The following is a 16265-nucleotide window of genomic DNA, read 5'->3' on the forward strand; positions in this document are numbered from 1 at the left end:
GTAGGAAGAGAGAGCCAAGCTAGAGTACAGGAGGGTACACCTCCTTGTCCTCTAGACTTCCTGTCCAAGCCCGGGTCCTGGGCTTGTGGTGACTTGGCCCTAAGCGTGGCTGACCAGCAACTGTCCCATTTCTACATCTGCCAGATTACAGCTCTTTTCTTCCTTCCTTCCTCCTTTCCTTTCTTTCTTTCTTTCTTTCTTTCTTTCTTTCTTTCTTTCTTTCTTTCTTTCTGATTTATTTTATGTATATGGATACACTGTAGCTGTCTTCAGACACACCAGAAGAAGGCATCAGATGGTTGTGAGCCACCATGCAGTGGTTGCAGGGATTTGAACTCAGAACCTCTGGAAGCGCAGTCAGTGCTCTTAACCACTGAGCCATCTCTCGGCCCCTTTCTTTCTTTCTTTCTTTCTTTCTTTCTTTCTTTCTTTCTTTCTTTCTTTCTTTTTTTCTTTTTTTTTGTTTTTGTTTTTTTCCGGAGCTGGGGACTGAACCCAGGGCCTTGTGCTTGCTAGGCAAGCGCTCTACCACTGAGCTAAATCCCCAACCCCCTTTCTTTCTTTTTTAAAAGTTTATTCACCTAACATCTTTTTTGTTTGGTTTTTAAAACAGGGTCTTTCTATGTAACCCTGGCTGGCCCGACGCTAGCAGTGAAGACCAGGCTGGCCTGGAACACACAGAGCTCCACCTGCCTCTGCCTCCCAAGCGCTCACATTAAAGGTGTGCGCCGCCACGCCCATCTCTACAGTCCCATGTCAACAAGAGTGAATGTAAGGGACCCCGGAGCCCTGAAGAACCATTGGTGACATTGTTCAGTTTTGTGTGTGATGGTGTCTCTTTCTCAGGGGCTCACTGGGCTGCCCAGGTCACCTCCAAAACCACAGCAGGCTCCATCTGCCTCTGTCCCCCAGTACTGACAGCACAAACACGCAGATGCATGCCTACTGCGTCTCTTACTTTGTATGTATATGAGTGCTTTGCCTGTGTGTGAGGTGTGTGTGTGCACACGGACGCGTGCACCTGTGCCTGGTGCCCATGGAAGCCAGAGAGGGTGCTGCACACTCTGGAACTGGAGTTACATGTGAGTGTGAACTACCATGTGGGTGGGTGCTGGGAATTGAACCCAGGCCCTCTGGAAGAGCTAGTTCGGTGCCCCAAACGTGAACAATTTCTCCAATCCTGTTACATTTTTTCTTTTCTTTTTTTTTAAAGATTTATTCATTTATTATATACAAGTACACTGTAGCTGTCTTCAGACACACCAGAAGAGGGCATCGGATCTCTTTACAGATGGTTGTGAGCCACCATGTGGTTGCTGGGATTTGAACTCAGGTCCTCTGGAAGAGCAGTCAGTGCTCTTAACTGCTGAGCCATCTCTCCAGCCCCCATTTTTTTCTTTTTTCTTTTAATTTTTTTTCTTTTTTAAAGACAGGGTTTCTCTGTGTAGCTCTGACTGGCCTGGAACTCATGGAGATTGCCTGCCTCCGCCTCCCAAATGCTGGGTTAAAGGTGTGCAGTACCCAGAAAACACCACTGATGTCAATGACTTTTTTAAAGGCCGGGTCTCACTATATGGCTTAGGTTATCCTGTATGTGTGCATGTGTGTGAGAGCGGGAACATGCATGACACCGAGGGCAACTTTGGGGGCCATTATGGGATAAAAGAAGGGTTACTTGGACACAAATCCTGCTCCACCCCCAGTCGATGTGAAAACCAGGTGCCTGATGGTGTACAAAGCAGACAGGCTGGACAGCCGGATGAGCCAAATCTGTGCAGGCTGCAAACAGTATGCAAACCTGTGCACATATTTAAAAACCGTACAAGGGCTTATTTCTAGAATTTTCCATTTCCTGGTTTCACTGCTCACGACGGTAGGGAACCAGACTGTGGAGGTGGTACTTGCTGCCCATTACAGGAGGGTCACTCCAGAACGGCCTCTGGGTGACTGCCGAGTGAAAAGCCTGCTTCAGGACTGGAAAGATGGCTTAGCAGTTAAGAGCACTGACTGCTCTTCCTGAGGTTCTGAGTTCAAATCCCAGCAACCACGGGGTGGCTCACAACCATCTGTAATGTGATCCGATGCCCTCTTCTGCTGTGTCTGAAGACAGCTATGGTGCACTTATATATAATAAATAAATTTTTAAAAAATGGTCTGCTTCATCCAATGAAAGGCGGTCCACACCCCTCCTGTGTCCCCAGCTTCTAGTGCCCCAACCATTTTCACTCAAAACTTCAGAGTCCCTGTGTGGGATGGAATGGAGTGACCGGGCCCTCATGAGGAGAGGAGTAATCCTGGTGTTTCTCTCAGTTTTCCTTAAGAACCAAGCCACCAGGCTCCCTCTTGTGGTGGCCATGTAGGAAACCGGAAGGCACAGGAACTTCGAGGGACTTTCTCCTCCAGGCAGCAGTGCCATGGAACAGCCTAGGCCAACCTGGAGCTGATTCTTCTTGTGTGCGTGTGTGCGTGTGTGTGCGTGCGTGCGTGTGTGCGTGTGTGACCCAGACTGAGAGCCCCACCTACCTCTCACTGAAAGAGGGTCAGGGACAAGTCTCAGCAATATAACATCAATTTTATTTTAAAAAACAAAACCCAATCCACCTGACCTGTCTGTCCCTCAAGGGACCTAATAGAGACCTCAGGAAGGGCTAGCTCTGGCCAAGCAGGGGTAGGTTGTCAGGTGTCAAAGAAGACACTGTGCTCATGGACTCTGCTCCCTCTCTCAGCCCTTGTCTTTTGCTCCTGACAAGAGGAACAACTGATCTGTGGTCCTACGAGCTCTGCTGTACTTGAGGAAGAGGAAAGGCAGGGCTATGGACATGCAGGGCCCCTTTTAGCCATGGAGAGCTGCCGGCTGGGCCCAGGCTGTGCGAGACAGGCTGCTGTGCATGGGGTGGATTCGTGAGAGGGGGCATGCACAGATACCTAGTGCTCACGTTTCCCTGTGCAGTGGGGACAGTGTTCAAAAACGAACAAGGGTGGCTGGGCACTCAGGACCCCAGGGGGCCCTGACCATCCGCCCAGGCCCCTGACCCAAGAGAGGAAGACAGCACGCCCATCCTCCTGGTCTCTTTGCTCCCCCTTCAACGGATACTATCCTTCTCTCCGCCACCCTGAGCAGATGGTGAGGACTAAAGTGGTGGCCGGGGACACCAAGTGTCTACGGAGCCCACAGGGCTCAGACCGTCTGCCCCAGTGACCTCTAGTCACTACCATCGGGCAGGATGCCTGTGGTGCCAGGCACTGACTGAATTCCTCTCTCACGCCAGCCACACTAAGTGGTTCTGCCACCCCAAGGCAGGAGTGGGTTGTTGGCCCCTGGCTCTGAAACGCCATGGCGGCACACCACAGTGCAGAGGCTGGTCAGCACACCTCCTTCCCGCCTGCCCACAGGGTTGCCCAGCCTCAGCACCAGGGGTCCCGGGAGGCCCTGCCGCGGCAGAGGCTGTCGCTCCGCTGCCAGGCGCTGTGGATGAGGCTCAGGGCATCTTCAAATTTCTGCTTGATGGAAGCTTCATGGATTGCCTTGTGAGGAAGGTCTACCTGTTATGGACAAGCAGAAAGCACAAGGGCTGCAGGCTGCTTTCCCCACATAGCCCTTTGGGACATCTTCCGTGTTGTGAGTTTCCCCTCTGCTCGGCACACAGACCTCAAGGCCCAGCTCTCAGGTCTACTTGGGATTCACTGGGTGAGGGGATCTGTCCATGACTGTTTTCAGTTTCTAGCTCAGTTTCAAGCTGCCCCAGAATGACAGGGTGCAGGGAGCACCGTGCATAAAGCAGTACCTCTCCCTGGGTGTGGTGGCTCATGCCTTTGATCCCAGGAGCCAGACATAGATTTTTCCCTGTGAGTTCAAGACTAGCCAGAGCTGCATAGTAAGACCTTGTTTTAAAACCAAACCAAACAGAAGTCGCTACTTCTCCAGGGCTGCTCCTGCAGCTCTGGGAGGGGGAAGGGCCTGTCTTACATCTCACCAGGTCCGCCAAGAGTCCCACAGTGACTGGGACTCAGCTCAGGAATGGCAGCTCCTGGTGGTATTTTTAGTTTTGACAGACCTGTTGACAGTGGAGCTTGCTTTTTTTTTTTTAGCTCTAAGTTTCTGTCTGTCTAGAGTTGGTGACAAATTGCTGTCCTCAGAACCCTTGGTACCTGGTAGATGGCTTTCCACCCAGAGCTCAGGGCGGTCAGGAACCGGTCCAACTCGGAAGTGCAGCTCATGTAGATGACCCAGGGCTTCGGCAGCTGGGGGCTATCCTGGGAGAACTCCTAGGAGCAGCAGATTCTAGGTGAATATGCGGGGATTTCCTCCGGCAGAGCCTGTGCGCCCGTCCCTGCCCACTCACCAGGACACAGTACTCCTTGCCTAACTCAGTGGAGATAGCAGTGATGTCCGCCAGTCTGGCTGTGCCCAGGGAGCGGAAGAAGCTGGTTTGGCAATCTTCGTGGCATGTGAAGAGGCGGTCCTCCGTGATCACCAGACAGCAAGGGATACAGGGGCTGGGAGCTATGCCCTGGGGTATGACCTGGACATTGGCAGAAGGTGAGAGAGGCAGGTTGCTTCTCCAGGGTGGCCTGCACCAGGAATCCCCTGTAGAGTCTACCTCAGTAGTTTAATGGGGGTGCCATGGGGGTGGGGTAGTGGTCGGGGTGGGGTGGCGGTTGGGGCGGCCGCCTGGTGGTGGTGGCGGTTGGGGTGGGGGCGGACCAGGCTGGGCAGATGGTGGTGGGCGCAGATGGGCTTACTCCTTTGGATACGGCCTGGCAAAGATGTTGCATCCAGTCTGCCATCTCGGCCTCACTGTCGGCGCTTAGCTCCAGGCAAGGCCGGTCAGCCAGAATGACCTGGAAGGCGTGGGGCCGATCCGTGGTGTTGGATCTCCGGCAGCCACCGCACTGCTCCCCACTGGGCCAGAGGAAGAGCGTGAAATGGGAGGGCGGAGGCAGGAGTGGGAGACCCTAAGGTGGGCAGGGGTGTGCAGGTGTGCAGTCACTGGGCCTTGGGCTCTAGGGACATTTGCATATGCTTGGCTAGCCCACGGGTTTGTGTGTGTGTGTGTGTGTGTGTGTGTGTGTGTGTGTGTGTGTAAAACAGCCTCCCCCCCACCTTTTTTTCTTTTAAGACAGGGTGTGACGTAGCCCTATAGTAGAGGACGACCTGGAACTTCTGATCCTCCTGCTTCTATCCCACACTGGATTGGAAGTGAGCCACTCTATCTGACAACCAGTATTTCCAGAATTACCAAGAGCCCTTGGGGTTCCCAAAAATGGTGAGGAAAGAGTACAAAGCCACTCACTGCACCTGCTCAGAACCACTGCCCGCCCGCCCGCCCGCCCACTTCCTCCACAGCCCGCCCCTCATTGGCTGGAATTCCTGGGAAAGGGTTCCCTTTCCTAGGCTAAAGGGCACCTCCTTGTTCATCAGGCATCCCCAGCGCCTAACAGTTTGCAAAGCACAAGGCACTAGTCAGGGTTACAGGATAAGGTGAGGAGGTGAACGGAACCGCAAGCTTCAGACGCAGTCATAGCTGACCTCCACGCAGGGCACCCAGTCATGACACCTGCACAGTTCCCTTCTCCTGGGACACTTACCCCATGTTCACGGAGAGCAGGGGGATGACGTCAGTGCGATCAGGATACTGGTAGAGGATCCCATTGCTACAGGGTCACAGTTACAGTGAAGTGAGGCCTGGCTAAGGAGATCCCAGGAATTCCCTGTATACTGGCTGGGGACCAGGGACCCGCTTTCTATGGAGGGGTGAGGAAGGCATCTGAGCGTGGCTGTATAGAGAAGCTCTATATCTCTGGGTGACCCCACAGCGCGGTGGAAAAGGGGGCACCCGCCCTTGGGCCTTTCTCGCTAGGGACTTGACACCTGCCTGGGCCCACAGCTCCTGGGGCTCCCACCTGAGCACCACGAAGCAGGCCTTCCAGTGCTCTTTGCCCAGGTAGGAGGTGCTGGCCTTATAGTGGAGCATGCCTTCTTTGGTGATCGTGCCCTCAGCGGGTGAGCACTGGCAAGGAACAGGGCCCAGGGCCTCTTCCATGGGGTCCTCCCAGTGTACAAGTCCGTAGAAGTGCACGGTCACAGTGGATGCCTGGGGGTGGAGGCAACAGACCAAGTAGGTGAGGCCTTGGCAGAGCGGAGGTCAAGCCTCAGCTTACCCATAACCCAGTTCCACTTCCCATGAGGTGACTGGGAAACACCTCGGGCGTAACTAAGTTAGTCTTTTTTTTTTTTTTTTTTTTTTTTCTAAGTTAGTCTTAAAACCAGGGCAGGCCAGTGGAGTGTCACTGGGTCTCCTCACCAGCTACTAACCTCACATTTGGATTCCTGGGCGACAAATTTTGCCAGCGCCAGCCTCTCCATGGTGGCATCAGTCAAGACGCTGGGGTAGGGTGGTTCCCGGCAACCTTTGATCATGGCTGACTTCAGAGACGCCAAGAACAGCCTGTTCGGGGAGCACAGTTTGCTGTCAGAGGACAGGTCCTGGGGATAGGTCCTTGGCTTTGTCCTGAGAATGCCTGGCCATTAGAGCTCACAAGAAATAGGGGCTGAGGGTGCTGGGCAGCAGCAGGCAATGATGGGGTCAGAGCCATGCACGACAGAAAAGGCCTGACCATCCCTAATGTCCAAGTAGCCTTGGATTCTGACAGTAGGCTACCCGGACAGCTGGACAGTAGGATCCAACCACTCCAATATAGGAATAGAAATGACCTTCTCACTTGGGATCCCCATGTCCGTAGTCCAGGACACACCCGGACAGCAGCCCAGCTCTTGTGCCTCCCCTCCCGTTGGACCTCACACCAGCCCCCGTCCTCTCCGTGGGTCCTGAGGGGCTGAGGTCACCTGAGCTGACGTGAGTCAGTCGGTCAGTGACTGTCCACTTCCCTGCCTCTCTGAGCAGGCCGCAGGCTCTTGGGGGAACAGATTGGTGTCTCCTTCTACCCCCAGCCAGGGCCATGCCCATGGCAGATGCTGATTCTCCTGTCCTGTTGGGGGGCAGGGGCTGACACTCACTCAGCCAGGGCCACGTCGGCCGTGTCCAGCAGAAACTGCTTCCTGCGGTTGGTGCACACCAGCTTGACAGTCTGTTGGTCCAGGCCAACCTGCCAGAAAACACACAGGACTTGGCCACCGCCCGGCAGGAGGAGCGTGCGTACTAAGGGTTGGCTGGGACTGGGAAGGGAGAAACCGCATGTTTGGGGTCACTACTAAAGCCTCTGACCAAGACTAGGGTCTGGATGAGTTAGGGAAGATGGTCAGAGATCTAGTGCGGGAAGAGGTATCTTCACCCTTAACTCCCGTCTCCAGCACAAGTACAGAAGCCTCTGTAGACGTTGGCACCTGTCGCCTGCGTGCTACAGCTCTAGGCAGGGGTAGCCTGAGAAGCCCTGTACTTCCGTGGGCACACCAACTGCAGAGCCTGCACTCACCGACACATAGTCAAGTTCATTGTAAGAAACAGCCTCTTCCACCAGGTATGGCTTTTCTGTGGCCCCTGAGAGAGGAGACCGGAATGCCTATTACTCTCGCTGGCCTCTTGCCCCTCCCCACACCCCCCCCAGGCCCATTTTCAGAGACCCAGCCCTTCTTGCCCTGCAAAAGGAAGTGATGGTGTAGCAGAATGACAGACAGGGTGCTCAGCCCAGCTAGCAATACCTCCCTCCGGACGCTTCGTTATTAATTCAAGCCTACGGTGGGGGTTGGGAAGGAGCCCGGCCCCACCCACCCTGGCATCGGGTGGCAGGCACCTTTCCGAAGCAGGTAGACATAGCAGTCTGTGAGTAGCACGTAGAGCAGCTGTAGGTTACCCTCCATGTGCCCTGTGCTCATCCGGATCATCTAGGGGCCGAGGCAAACCGTGATCAGCTTGAGTTCCCGCCCCGTGGGACCCGCATGCGCACTGAACAGTGTGGGCGACTCAACCCGCCTTTCCGTGCCGCTTGATGGTTCCCCGGTTTGGTTCCGGGACTTACTTTGAACAACTGTTCTTCATTTTCTCGAAAGACGTGAATCATGAGTAGGAGCAAGTGGTTGTTGTCTACTCTGTGTCAGGAACAAGGGTAGGGAGGAGCAGGGGTCAGGCAGGAGGTCACCTTCCTTTCCACCTCCCACAGCAGGCTAGACCAGCCGTCCCTGATGGACTGCAGATCCTGCACACAGCCCTCACCTGAACTCTGAGGGGTGCGTCATCTCTGAGGGGCTACCCTGGCCCTCGTCTACCCCGGAGTCCTCAGCACTGCTCAGACAAGGACTGGGCTGGTCTCCCTTGAGCTTGCAAAGAGTTTCCTGGGTTCCAGGTTCAGGCTGGGACACAGGTTCAGGCCCAGGCTCCTGGCTGACCAGCGGCAACTGGCTGTCTGGTTCCTGAGGCTCTGGCTCCTGAATCTCCTTCCCTTGCTGGTCCTCTAGGGGCTGAGATGTCTGTCCCTCTCCTCTTCCTCCCTCTTCTTCTTGGAGAGCAGGCGCAGGGCTACCAGGAACATGCAGCGGTTGGCTAGACCCTGGAGGGTCATGGTGGCCGCCACCTGGTGCAACAGTACTTGGACTCTCGACTGTAAACCGGTAGAAGTCCATGGGGGCTGGAAGCCCCTCACTAAAGTCGCAAAATGGCGGTTTCTCCGGGGCCTCCCCGGGAGAGCCGGTCCGAAAGGACTGATCCGGGGGCTCGACACGGGAGCACCAGGTGCTAGGGTCCAGCTGGCCATGAAGCTGGTCGATGACCTTGCTCAGGGGCTGTCCTAGGCACTCCATGGAGGTGTCCTTCATCTCGGGGATCAGCAAACCCATCTGGCTGAGCTCTGAGTGCTCACAGCTCCCGGCGGTACTGCCGGGCCCTTCCCCTTGCTCCTGTGGAGAGGCAAGTATGGTGTCCGAACAGTTCCGCGCCAGGCCTGGGGTGCCCACAAGTCCGTCACCGTCCCCCTGCCGACCGCACTTCTGCTGGCTACAGTTGGGGTGCAGTGGGCTTGCTTCCTCATCCAGCTTGGTCTTTTTCTTCTTGCCAATCTTCTTCTTCTTGGTGACCCTGCAAGAGCAGGGACAGGGAGGGAGGTAACACTTAAGTACCCACTGAGGGAAATGGGTTGGGTCAAAGAGGCAATCCTGGGGGTGTGTGGTCCCCGGGCAGTGCAAGGTGGGAGACCTAAGGTGTCCTGCTGGCGGCAGAGAGCGGGGAGGGACAATCATGAAGGACTTCCAAGCAAGCCTACAAATTCTAGGTGACAGAACGGAGAGAGCAGCCAGGCCTGCTGGTGTGAACTTTGGAAGCTGGGAACCACTAGCCAGTCTAGTGAGCCAATAGAGAAAAATCGATTAGGGATAACTGCCCAGTAGTTGTGCTAAGCTGATTAGGAACTAATAAGAGTTTATAAATATCACATACCGTCTCAGAGACTCCCCCTGCCCTTGGGGAAGCCTCTGTCTGCCCTGGACTACACAGTAAGCCCAGAGGTGGACACTGGGCACCAGGTACTTGCCCACCTTCTCCCAGGCCCGCTCCCTGCTGACCTGATAACTTCAAGCTCTGTACAAGCATCTGGCTGGTCTGGGGCCTGGGCCTCTTCCTTCTCCTGAGAGGTAGTGTGCACGGGGGTGGTCTCAGATGACGCGCTCTCCGCCTGCTCCTCGTTGAAGGGGTTGTGGCGCTGGGTGGGGCTCTTGGTGGATGCCTTGCTACTGGTCAGGTCTGAAGCAGTAGAGCGGGGACCACTGATGGTATCTGTGAGGTCTCCATCTGCAAGGACAAGGAGACAGGACACAGACAGCCTTGTCAGCCACCAGCTGGACCCCAGAGAAGGCCTTATCTCAGGGGAGGTGGGCAAGTTCCTCCCGGGGAAGCCTGACCACAGTGGCCCTAGTTCAAAAGCAGAGGCCCCAACCCTTAGGACATGGAATCGATTCGTTTGGAGCCGACTCCTGGGGACACCCTCTTGTCTGTCACTGGAACCCTTAGTACTCACACTCAGCCAAGTTCAGTTAAGGGTCCACAATGTCAAACAGCTTCTAGGCCTACGCCCGGGGCAGGGTGATTTTGATGTTTCCCAGGGTGGCTGGGCCCCCAGGAGGAGACGGGTTGCGTACCTCCTAGGATCACCTCAGAACCCTCTCTCCCACAAGGATTAGGGATCCCCAGCAGCCCCTCAACACCACACCACTCCCTGGGGGAAATGATTCCCAAAGTCCTCTGCAAGCCCCGCTCCGCCACAGACAGTAGGGGACAAAGGACACAAGAGGAGCAGAAGAGACAGAGAACAGGAAAGCGCGGACCTGAGGAGCACAGAGGAGGGACGCTGGGGAGGAAACACAGGACCCGACGTGACAGATGAGGTGAAAGATGAGAATACAGAGAGTAAGGGGTATGAGGGGCTGCCCCCAGGACACTGCAGGCTCTTCAGACATTTTGGCTTTTCTCCCCCAGACCCAACAACACTCTCGGGCAACAGAGCCAGGTATCCCTCTCTGGGCGAGCTGGAGGATGCTGCCTTCCAGTGAGGAACTGTTCTAACTGCCCCCCTCCAAACCCTTCTAGCCTACCTCACTGGAACGGGTAGGCAGGGAGCACCATCGTGGGTGGCGAGTACAGGGGCCATTTCCCTGGTGGCAGATGGGAACCGCCCAGGCGGAGAGCTGAGACCAGCCAGAGGGACAGCCTGGGTGAGGGCTAACGGCCGCTCACACTCTAGTTGTGGGCACAGGTAAATACCATCACCTGTGCAGGGGCGGGAGGAACACACGTCCCCAAGCCACTGGAAGGGCCGGGGCCTGTTGGCTGACACTGTGCTTCATTTCTCTTAAGTGGCTGCCTTTCTTCTCCTTTTTAAGGTGTGGGATGTCACTTCTCACTATGTAGCCCTGACTGATCTGGGAGCCTAGCTCTCGGAGGAAGGAAGCCAGGCCTTCAGACAGCACAGGGACAGAGTTCATCTCCCCCTCCCTCCCCTGAACACTTGCAGCTGCTCCTGGAGGGGTCATGAGAGGCCAGGAAACAGACCCCAGAACACAGTAGGTGTTAAGGCTGGACCCTTAACACCATAGAACACCCTGTCCAGTCCTGCTCAGGACCCCAAGTTTGGAACTACACCCCCAAGTTCTGCTGAAGGAGACAGTGGGGCCTCGGCTAGGTGAGTGCCTCAGGGAGCCAGGGAACTCTCCAGGGCTCAGGAAGTTGGGAAGTCACTGTTGCAGTGAATCTGACTGGTTCTGTCCAGCCCGAGCAAGCTGGAATACTAGTTTCTGGGCAAGATCTAGGAAGGATCTAGGAGCTGCAAAGGAAGGTCAGAAGGTCGGGGCTTGCCTGTCAGGTGACTGCAAAAAGTGTCAGGAGAGGGTTAGTGGTTAGAATCAGAGGGAGAAGCCAATGCTGACATTGGGCTTCAGAAGAGGCTAAGAGGAGAAAAGAAGTTAAGGTGGAATTCCGGGTCTCATGCCACCTGGGCTCAAACACACACCCCTCAAAGCTCAGCTGAGCGACACGATTTATCTCAATGTTGGACCCCATGTCTCTCAAAGTTAAGCTGGTTCACACACTACATCAATCACATGGGAAATAGCTCTCTCCCACTGCTCAGAGGGACCCCCACCTCAGGCAAGAAGGGGTCCCCAGGGCAGGGGCTCTTTAGGAAGGGGATCTGGAACAGCCTCAGATTTAAGGAGCAAACATTTACCATATCAAACACAGACCATGCTCTGAGTAAGTGGTACAACCTTCGGAGGTAGAAAAATGTCCCCGCAATGCTGATGTTCAGAGGGCAGTGAAGGAAGCTAATCTGCTGTAAAATTCCAAGGAGAACCTCCACACTGACTTATTCTTGGGGCAGGGCAGGCTGGAGAGACGGCTCAGTGGTTAAGAGCGCTGACTGCTCTTCTAGAGGTCCTGAGTTCAAATCCCAGCAACCACATGGTGGCTCACAACCATCTGTAATGAGATCTGATGCCCTCTTCTGGTGTGTCTGAGGACAGCTACAGTGTACTTATATCTAATAAATAAATAAATCTTTTAAAAAAAAAAGTGGGGCAGGGGTCAGAGGATGCCGTGGGTGTGTGCAGGGGTCAGAGGCTGACTTGGGGAAATCAGTCCTCTCCTCCCACCATGTAGCTCCCAGGGATAGAATTCATGTGGTCATGTTTGATGCCAAGGGCCTCTGTTTGCCAGGCCATCTTGCTGGTTCTTCCTGTAGGGGAGTTTTAGCTATGCCCGGGCAGTTTCCTCAGTCCATTAGGGATAGCCTGAAAGGACCAAGCCTCCTCTTCTTCCCAAATACTCACAGGGTAGACAAGAGCTCACAACCCCTGTATCTCAAAGCATCACTTTTCCAGTTTCCACTCTGCAGAGCCAGGCCACTGACCTATACTGTTTCATAATGACTGGGACTGGAATCGGGCAGGTGGCCTGGTGTGTGTACCACTGTCACTAGTGACTCCTGAGGCCCCCATGGGAAGGCAGAAAGACTCCCTGAGAGAAGAGCTCCCAGGCTAAGGGCCAAGTTCCCTACTGCAGCAGAATTCCACCTACTCCAACACCAGCGGTGGCGTCGCTATGACCACGGACATTGTTATAAGTAATAAGGAGCGGATTCTGAAACATGCGGCAAGCTTGGCGAGGGAACGTTGCAAACAGGAAAAGAGGGTCACAGAGGACTCTGTCCCACCTTCCCAGTCTGTGCTGGGTACAGACGGCACTGCTGGAAACACATCTCCAAAATCATAATCTATAAAAACGAGGGATAAAACTCAGGGTTAGAAACAGGCAGTGGAGGGACGTCGGACGTCGGGGCAGAGGGTGGGAGACATGGGAGGAGAGAGACGAGGACTCAGTGCACGTTCTCTAACATGCAACCGTGACCTTGGCTGCCCTCAGGGCCACTCCTTCCCAACTCAGAGCCCGTTCTAGCAGAAAAGAAACTGAGTTTCCACTCCTTGCCTTCCTTCCCTCTGTGGCTCTTGGGGTAACGAGGTCCTGTCCTTCTGCCTTGAGTTAGAGTATAAATTGCTGAGCTTATCGGGGGGCGGGGGGGACACCTCCATTCATGTATGGCCTGGTTGCTTCTTCAAGGTCTGTCCCTCTGAGTCCTCCTCTAGGATGTCTATGAGGCCCAGACAAAGAGTCTGAATGGCCTCTGCACTTGTACCATAGACTAACGAGCAGTGCGAGTATTTTTATTACTAATTTTTGGAAACATGATTTCAGTATAGACTGGTCTTCAACTTGCTACATATAGAGAAAGACCTAGAACTTCTGATCCTCCTAATTCTACCTCCCAAGTGCTGGGATGACAGGTAGCCCCCTATCATGCGCGCACTCGCGCGCGAGAGTGTGTGTGTGTGTGTGTAAATCAGAGGACGAGCTTCAAAATTCAGTTCTCTCCCGACATGGTGGGTCCCCAGGATCAAAGTCAGGTGGTCAGATTTGCCTGTTGTGCTTTTTAGCCACTGGGCCATCTCACTGGCCCCAGGCTTGGTTTATGCAGTCCTGGGGATTGAACCCAGAGCTTCACACACAGTAGGCCAGCATTCTACCCACTGAGCTACACTGCTAGCTCCTGCAATGCAGGCCTCACTAAGGGCAAATCTCAAAGTCGGGCATATGACCCATGGCACAAGCAGACCAAAGAATGAGGAGGGTCAGTTCTCCGGGGAACAGGTCCAGAGGAACTGAGTATCTGACCCCCCAACCCCCAGAGGTGAGGCTGAGTGAACGAGGGCGTCCTTGATCTCACTGAAGTAGGGCAAAGGCGAGTTTTGTGAGGGCCAAGGCCTAAGGTCTGAGGAAAGTCTCGGGTTTCTAACAACTGATCTGAGATGAAGGAACCCATCTATGGCTCACGACAGGTGCAGCCCTCTCTGACCCATGAGCAGGGACTGCCCAAGACACTGTGCTGGTACTGGCCCCTCAGGCCACCTGTCTGTCTCTCCTGAGTTTGCTCAGCCTCTCTGTAGAACACCCTGCAGGACAACCCTCTCCAGGCAGCTAGTGCACAGCCCGATTTGGGCAAGAGTTTCCAGGGAACATTGCTGTGAATCTCTCCTTGCCCCTGGGCATGAGGTTAGAAACTTCTGGAAAAGTTAGTAAGGTTCAGAAAGCCTAATTTCTGCTTTTTTTTTTTAGGCTACCACAGAAACTGAAGAAATGTAGATCGTGGAAATGACCAGCTCTGTTCAACTGCAAATCCCAAACACCAGGAGGGAGACATCATGCTCTGTCAGGCTCCTTGGAGGATGCTTCAGGGCACAGGCCTGGTTCCTTCTGCCCCGGAGCCGCTTACCCTCACTAGATGGGGCAATTGCGCTGTCATCCCATTCCAGGTTGGTGGAGGTGACAGAGTTGAAGGAGTTCAGGGACAGGCTGTCTGAGCCGTGGACTGAGCTGGGAAGGCGGTCTTCAAAGTCCAGCAGGTACTGAGGTTTATAGTAGTCAGGCATATATGGGGCCAGGTCTAAGTACGGGGCATCCTGGGGAAAGAGCAGAGGGAGGGAGGGATGTTGACTAGGAACCTGGGGGACAGGCAGCAAACAAGGCTTGGGAAGCAGTCACCAGAACCAGGAGGGGAAAATGGGGATCACACACACACACACACACACACACACACACACACACACACAGAGCAGTACAGACACATACACACATACACACACACACACAGAGCAGTACAGACACACACACACATACACACACACAGAGCAGTACAGACACACACACACATACACACACACAGAGCAGTACAGACACACACACATACACACACACACAGAGCAGTACAGACACACACACACACAGAGCAGTACAGACAAACACACACACACACACACAGAGCAATACAGACACACACACACACAGAGCAGTACAGACACACACACACAGAGCAGTACAGACACACACACACATACACACACAGAGCAGTACAGACACACACACAGAGCAGTAGACACACACACACATACACACACACACAGCAGTACAGACACACACACACACAGAGCAGTACAGACACACACACACATACACACACACAGCAGTACAGACACACACACACATACACACACACAGAGCAGTACAGACACACACACACAGAGCAGTACAGACACACACACACACAGAGCAGTACAGACACACACACACAGAGCAGTACAGACACACACACACACAGAGCAGTACAGACACACACACACACAGAGCAGTACAGACACACACACACACAGAGCAGTACAGACACACACACACACACAGAGCAGTACAGACACACACACATACACACACAGAACAGTACAGACACACACACACATACACACACACAGAGCAGTACAGACACACACACACATAGAGCAGTACAGACACACACACACATACACACACACAGAGCAGTACAGACACACACACACAGAGCAGTACAGACACACACACACAGAGCAGTACAGACACACACACACATACACACACAAAGCAGTACAGACACACACACACACACAGAGCAGTACAGACACACACACACATACACACACACACAGCAGTACAGACACACACACACAGAGCAGTACAGACACACACACACATACACACACAGAGCAGTACAGACACACACACATACACACACACAGAGCAGTACAGACACACACACACAGAGCAGTACAGACACACACACACACAGAGCAGTACAGACACACACACACACACACACACAGAGCAGTACAGACACACACACACATACACACACAGAACAGTACAGACACACACACACACACAGAGCAGTACAGACACACACACACATACACACACACACAGAGCAGTACAGACACACACACACAGAGCAGTACAGACACACACACACAGAGCAGTACAGACACACACACACACAGAGCAGTACAGACACACACACACACACAGAGCAGTACAGACACACACATACACACACACAGAGCAGTACAGACACACACACACACATACACACACAGAGCAGTACAGACACACACACACACAGAGCAGTACAGACACACACACACACACACACACACACACACCTCTACACACCACACACCACACAGAGGCATCCCATGCTCTTAGGGAAATCCATGTGCTTCATGAGTTAGGAAATAACTTCCCCCAAAGAATAAGGAAACAGCCCTAAGACCACGAGTGTGCCCCACAGATGTGTCCCATTTGTCAGCAGAGCATTGCCTGCCTGAAGGCACGCAAGGCGGGGTCTCCATCGTCACACCACAAAAAAAGAAAGGAGAGAGCCATCTAGACCGGCAACATTCTCTTGCTAGC

General features: G+C 54.0%; 1 protein-coding gene across 2 annotated transcripts in view; it reads right to left on the minus strand.

The window, feature by feature from the left end:
• Positions 1 to 2553: 2553 nt before the first annotated feature.
• Positions 2554 to 16265, minus strand: part of Plekhm2 (pleckstrin homology and RUN domain containing M2) — a 39047-nt gene continuing 25335 nt past the window's right edge. Inside the window, exons 6-20 of one of the 2 annotated variants that reach the window (NM_001191767.1) lie at positions 14266 to 14452; positions 12652 to 12711; positions 9512 to 9737; positions 8172 to 9029; positions 7978 to 8047; positions 7753 to 7843; positions 7435 to 7499; positions 7019 to 7107; positions 6317 to 6449; positions 5905 to 6095; positions 5590 to 5655; positions 4744 to 4903; positions 4344 to 4523; positions 4150 to 4266; positions 3234 to 3543 (exon numbers count right to left, since the gene is read on the minus strand). In NM_001191767.1, coding sequence (NP_001178696.1) covers positions 3406 to 3543; positions 4150 to 4266; positions 4344 to 4523; positions 4744 to 4903; positions 5590 to 5655; positions 5905 to 6095; positions 6317 to 6449; positions 7019 to 7107; positions 7435 to 7499; positions 7753 to 7843; positions 7978 to 8047; positions 8172 to 9029; positions 9512 to 9737; positions 12652 to 12711; positions 14266 to 14452 — 2631 coding nt within the window. In that variant the 3' untranslated portion in view covers positions 3234 to 3405. Of the gene's footprint in view, positions 3544 to 4149; positions 4267 to 4343; positions 4524 to 4743; positions 4904 to 5589; positions 5656 to 5904; positions 6096 to 6316; positions 6450 to 7018; positions 7108 to 7434; positions 7500 to 7752; positions 7844 to 7977; positions 8048 to 8171; positions 9030 to 9511; positions 9738 to 12651; positions 12712 to 14265; positions 14453 to 16265 lie in introns of both variants that reach the window. The other variant, XM_039110081.2, reaches the window with a different exon arrangement.

The sequence above is a fragment of the Rattus norvegicus genome, chromosome 5 (genome assembly GCF_036323735.1).
Source record: "Rattus norvegicus strain BN/NHsdMcwi chromosome 5, GRCr8, whole genome shotgun sequence".
NCBI lineage: Eukaryota > Metazoa > Chordata > Mammalia > Rodentia > Muridae > Rattus > Rattus norvegicus.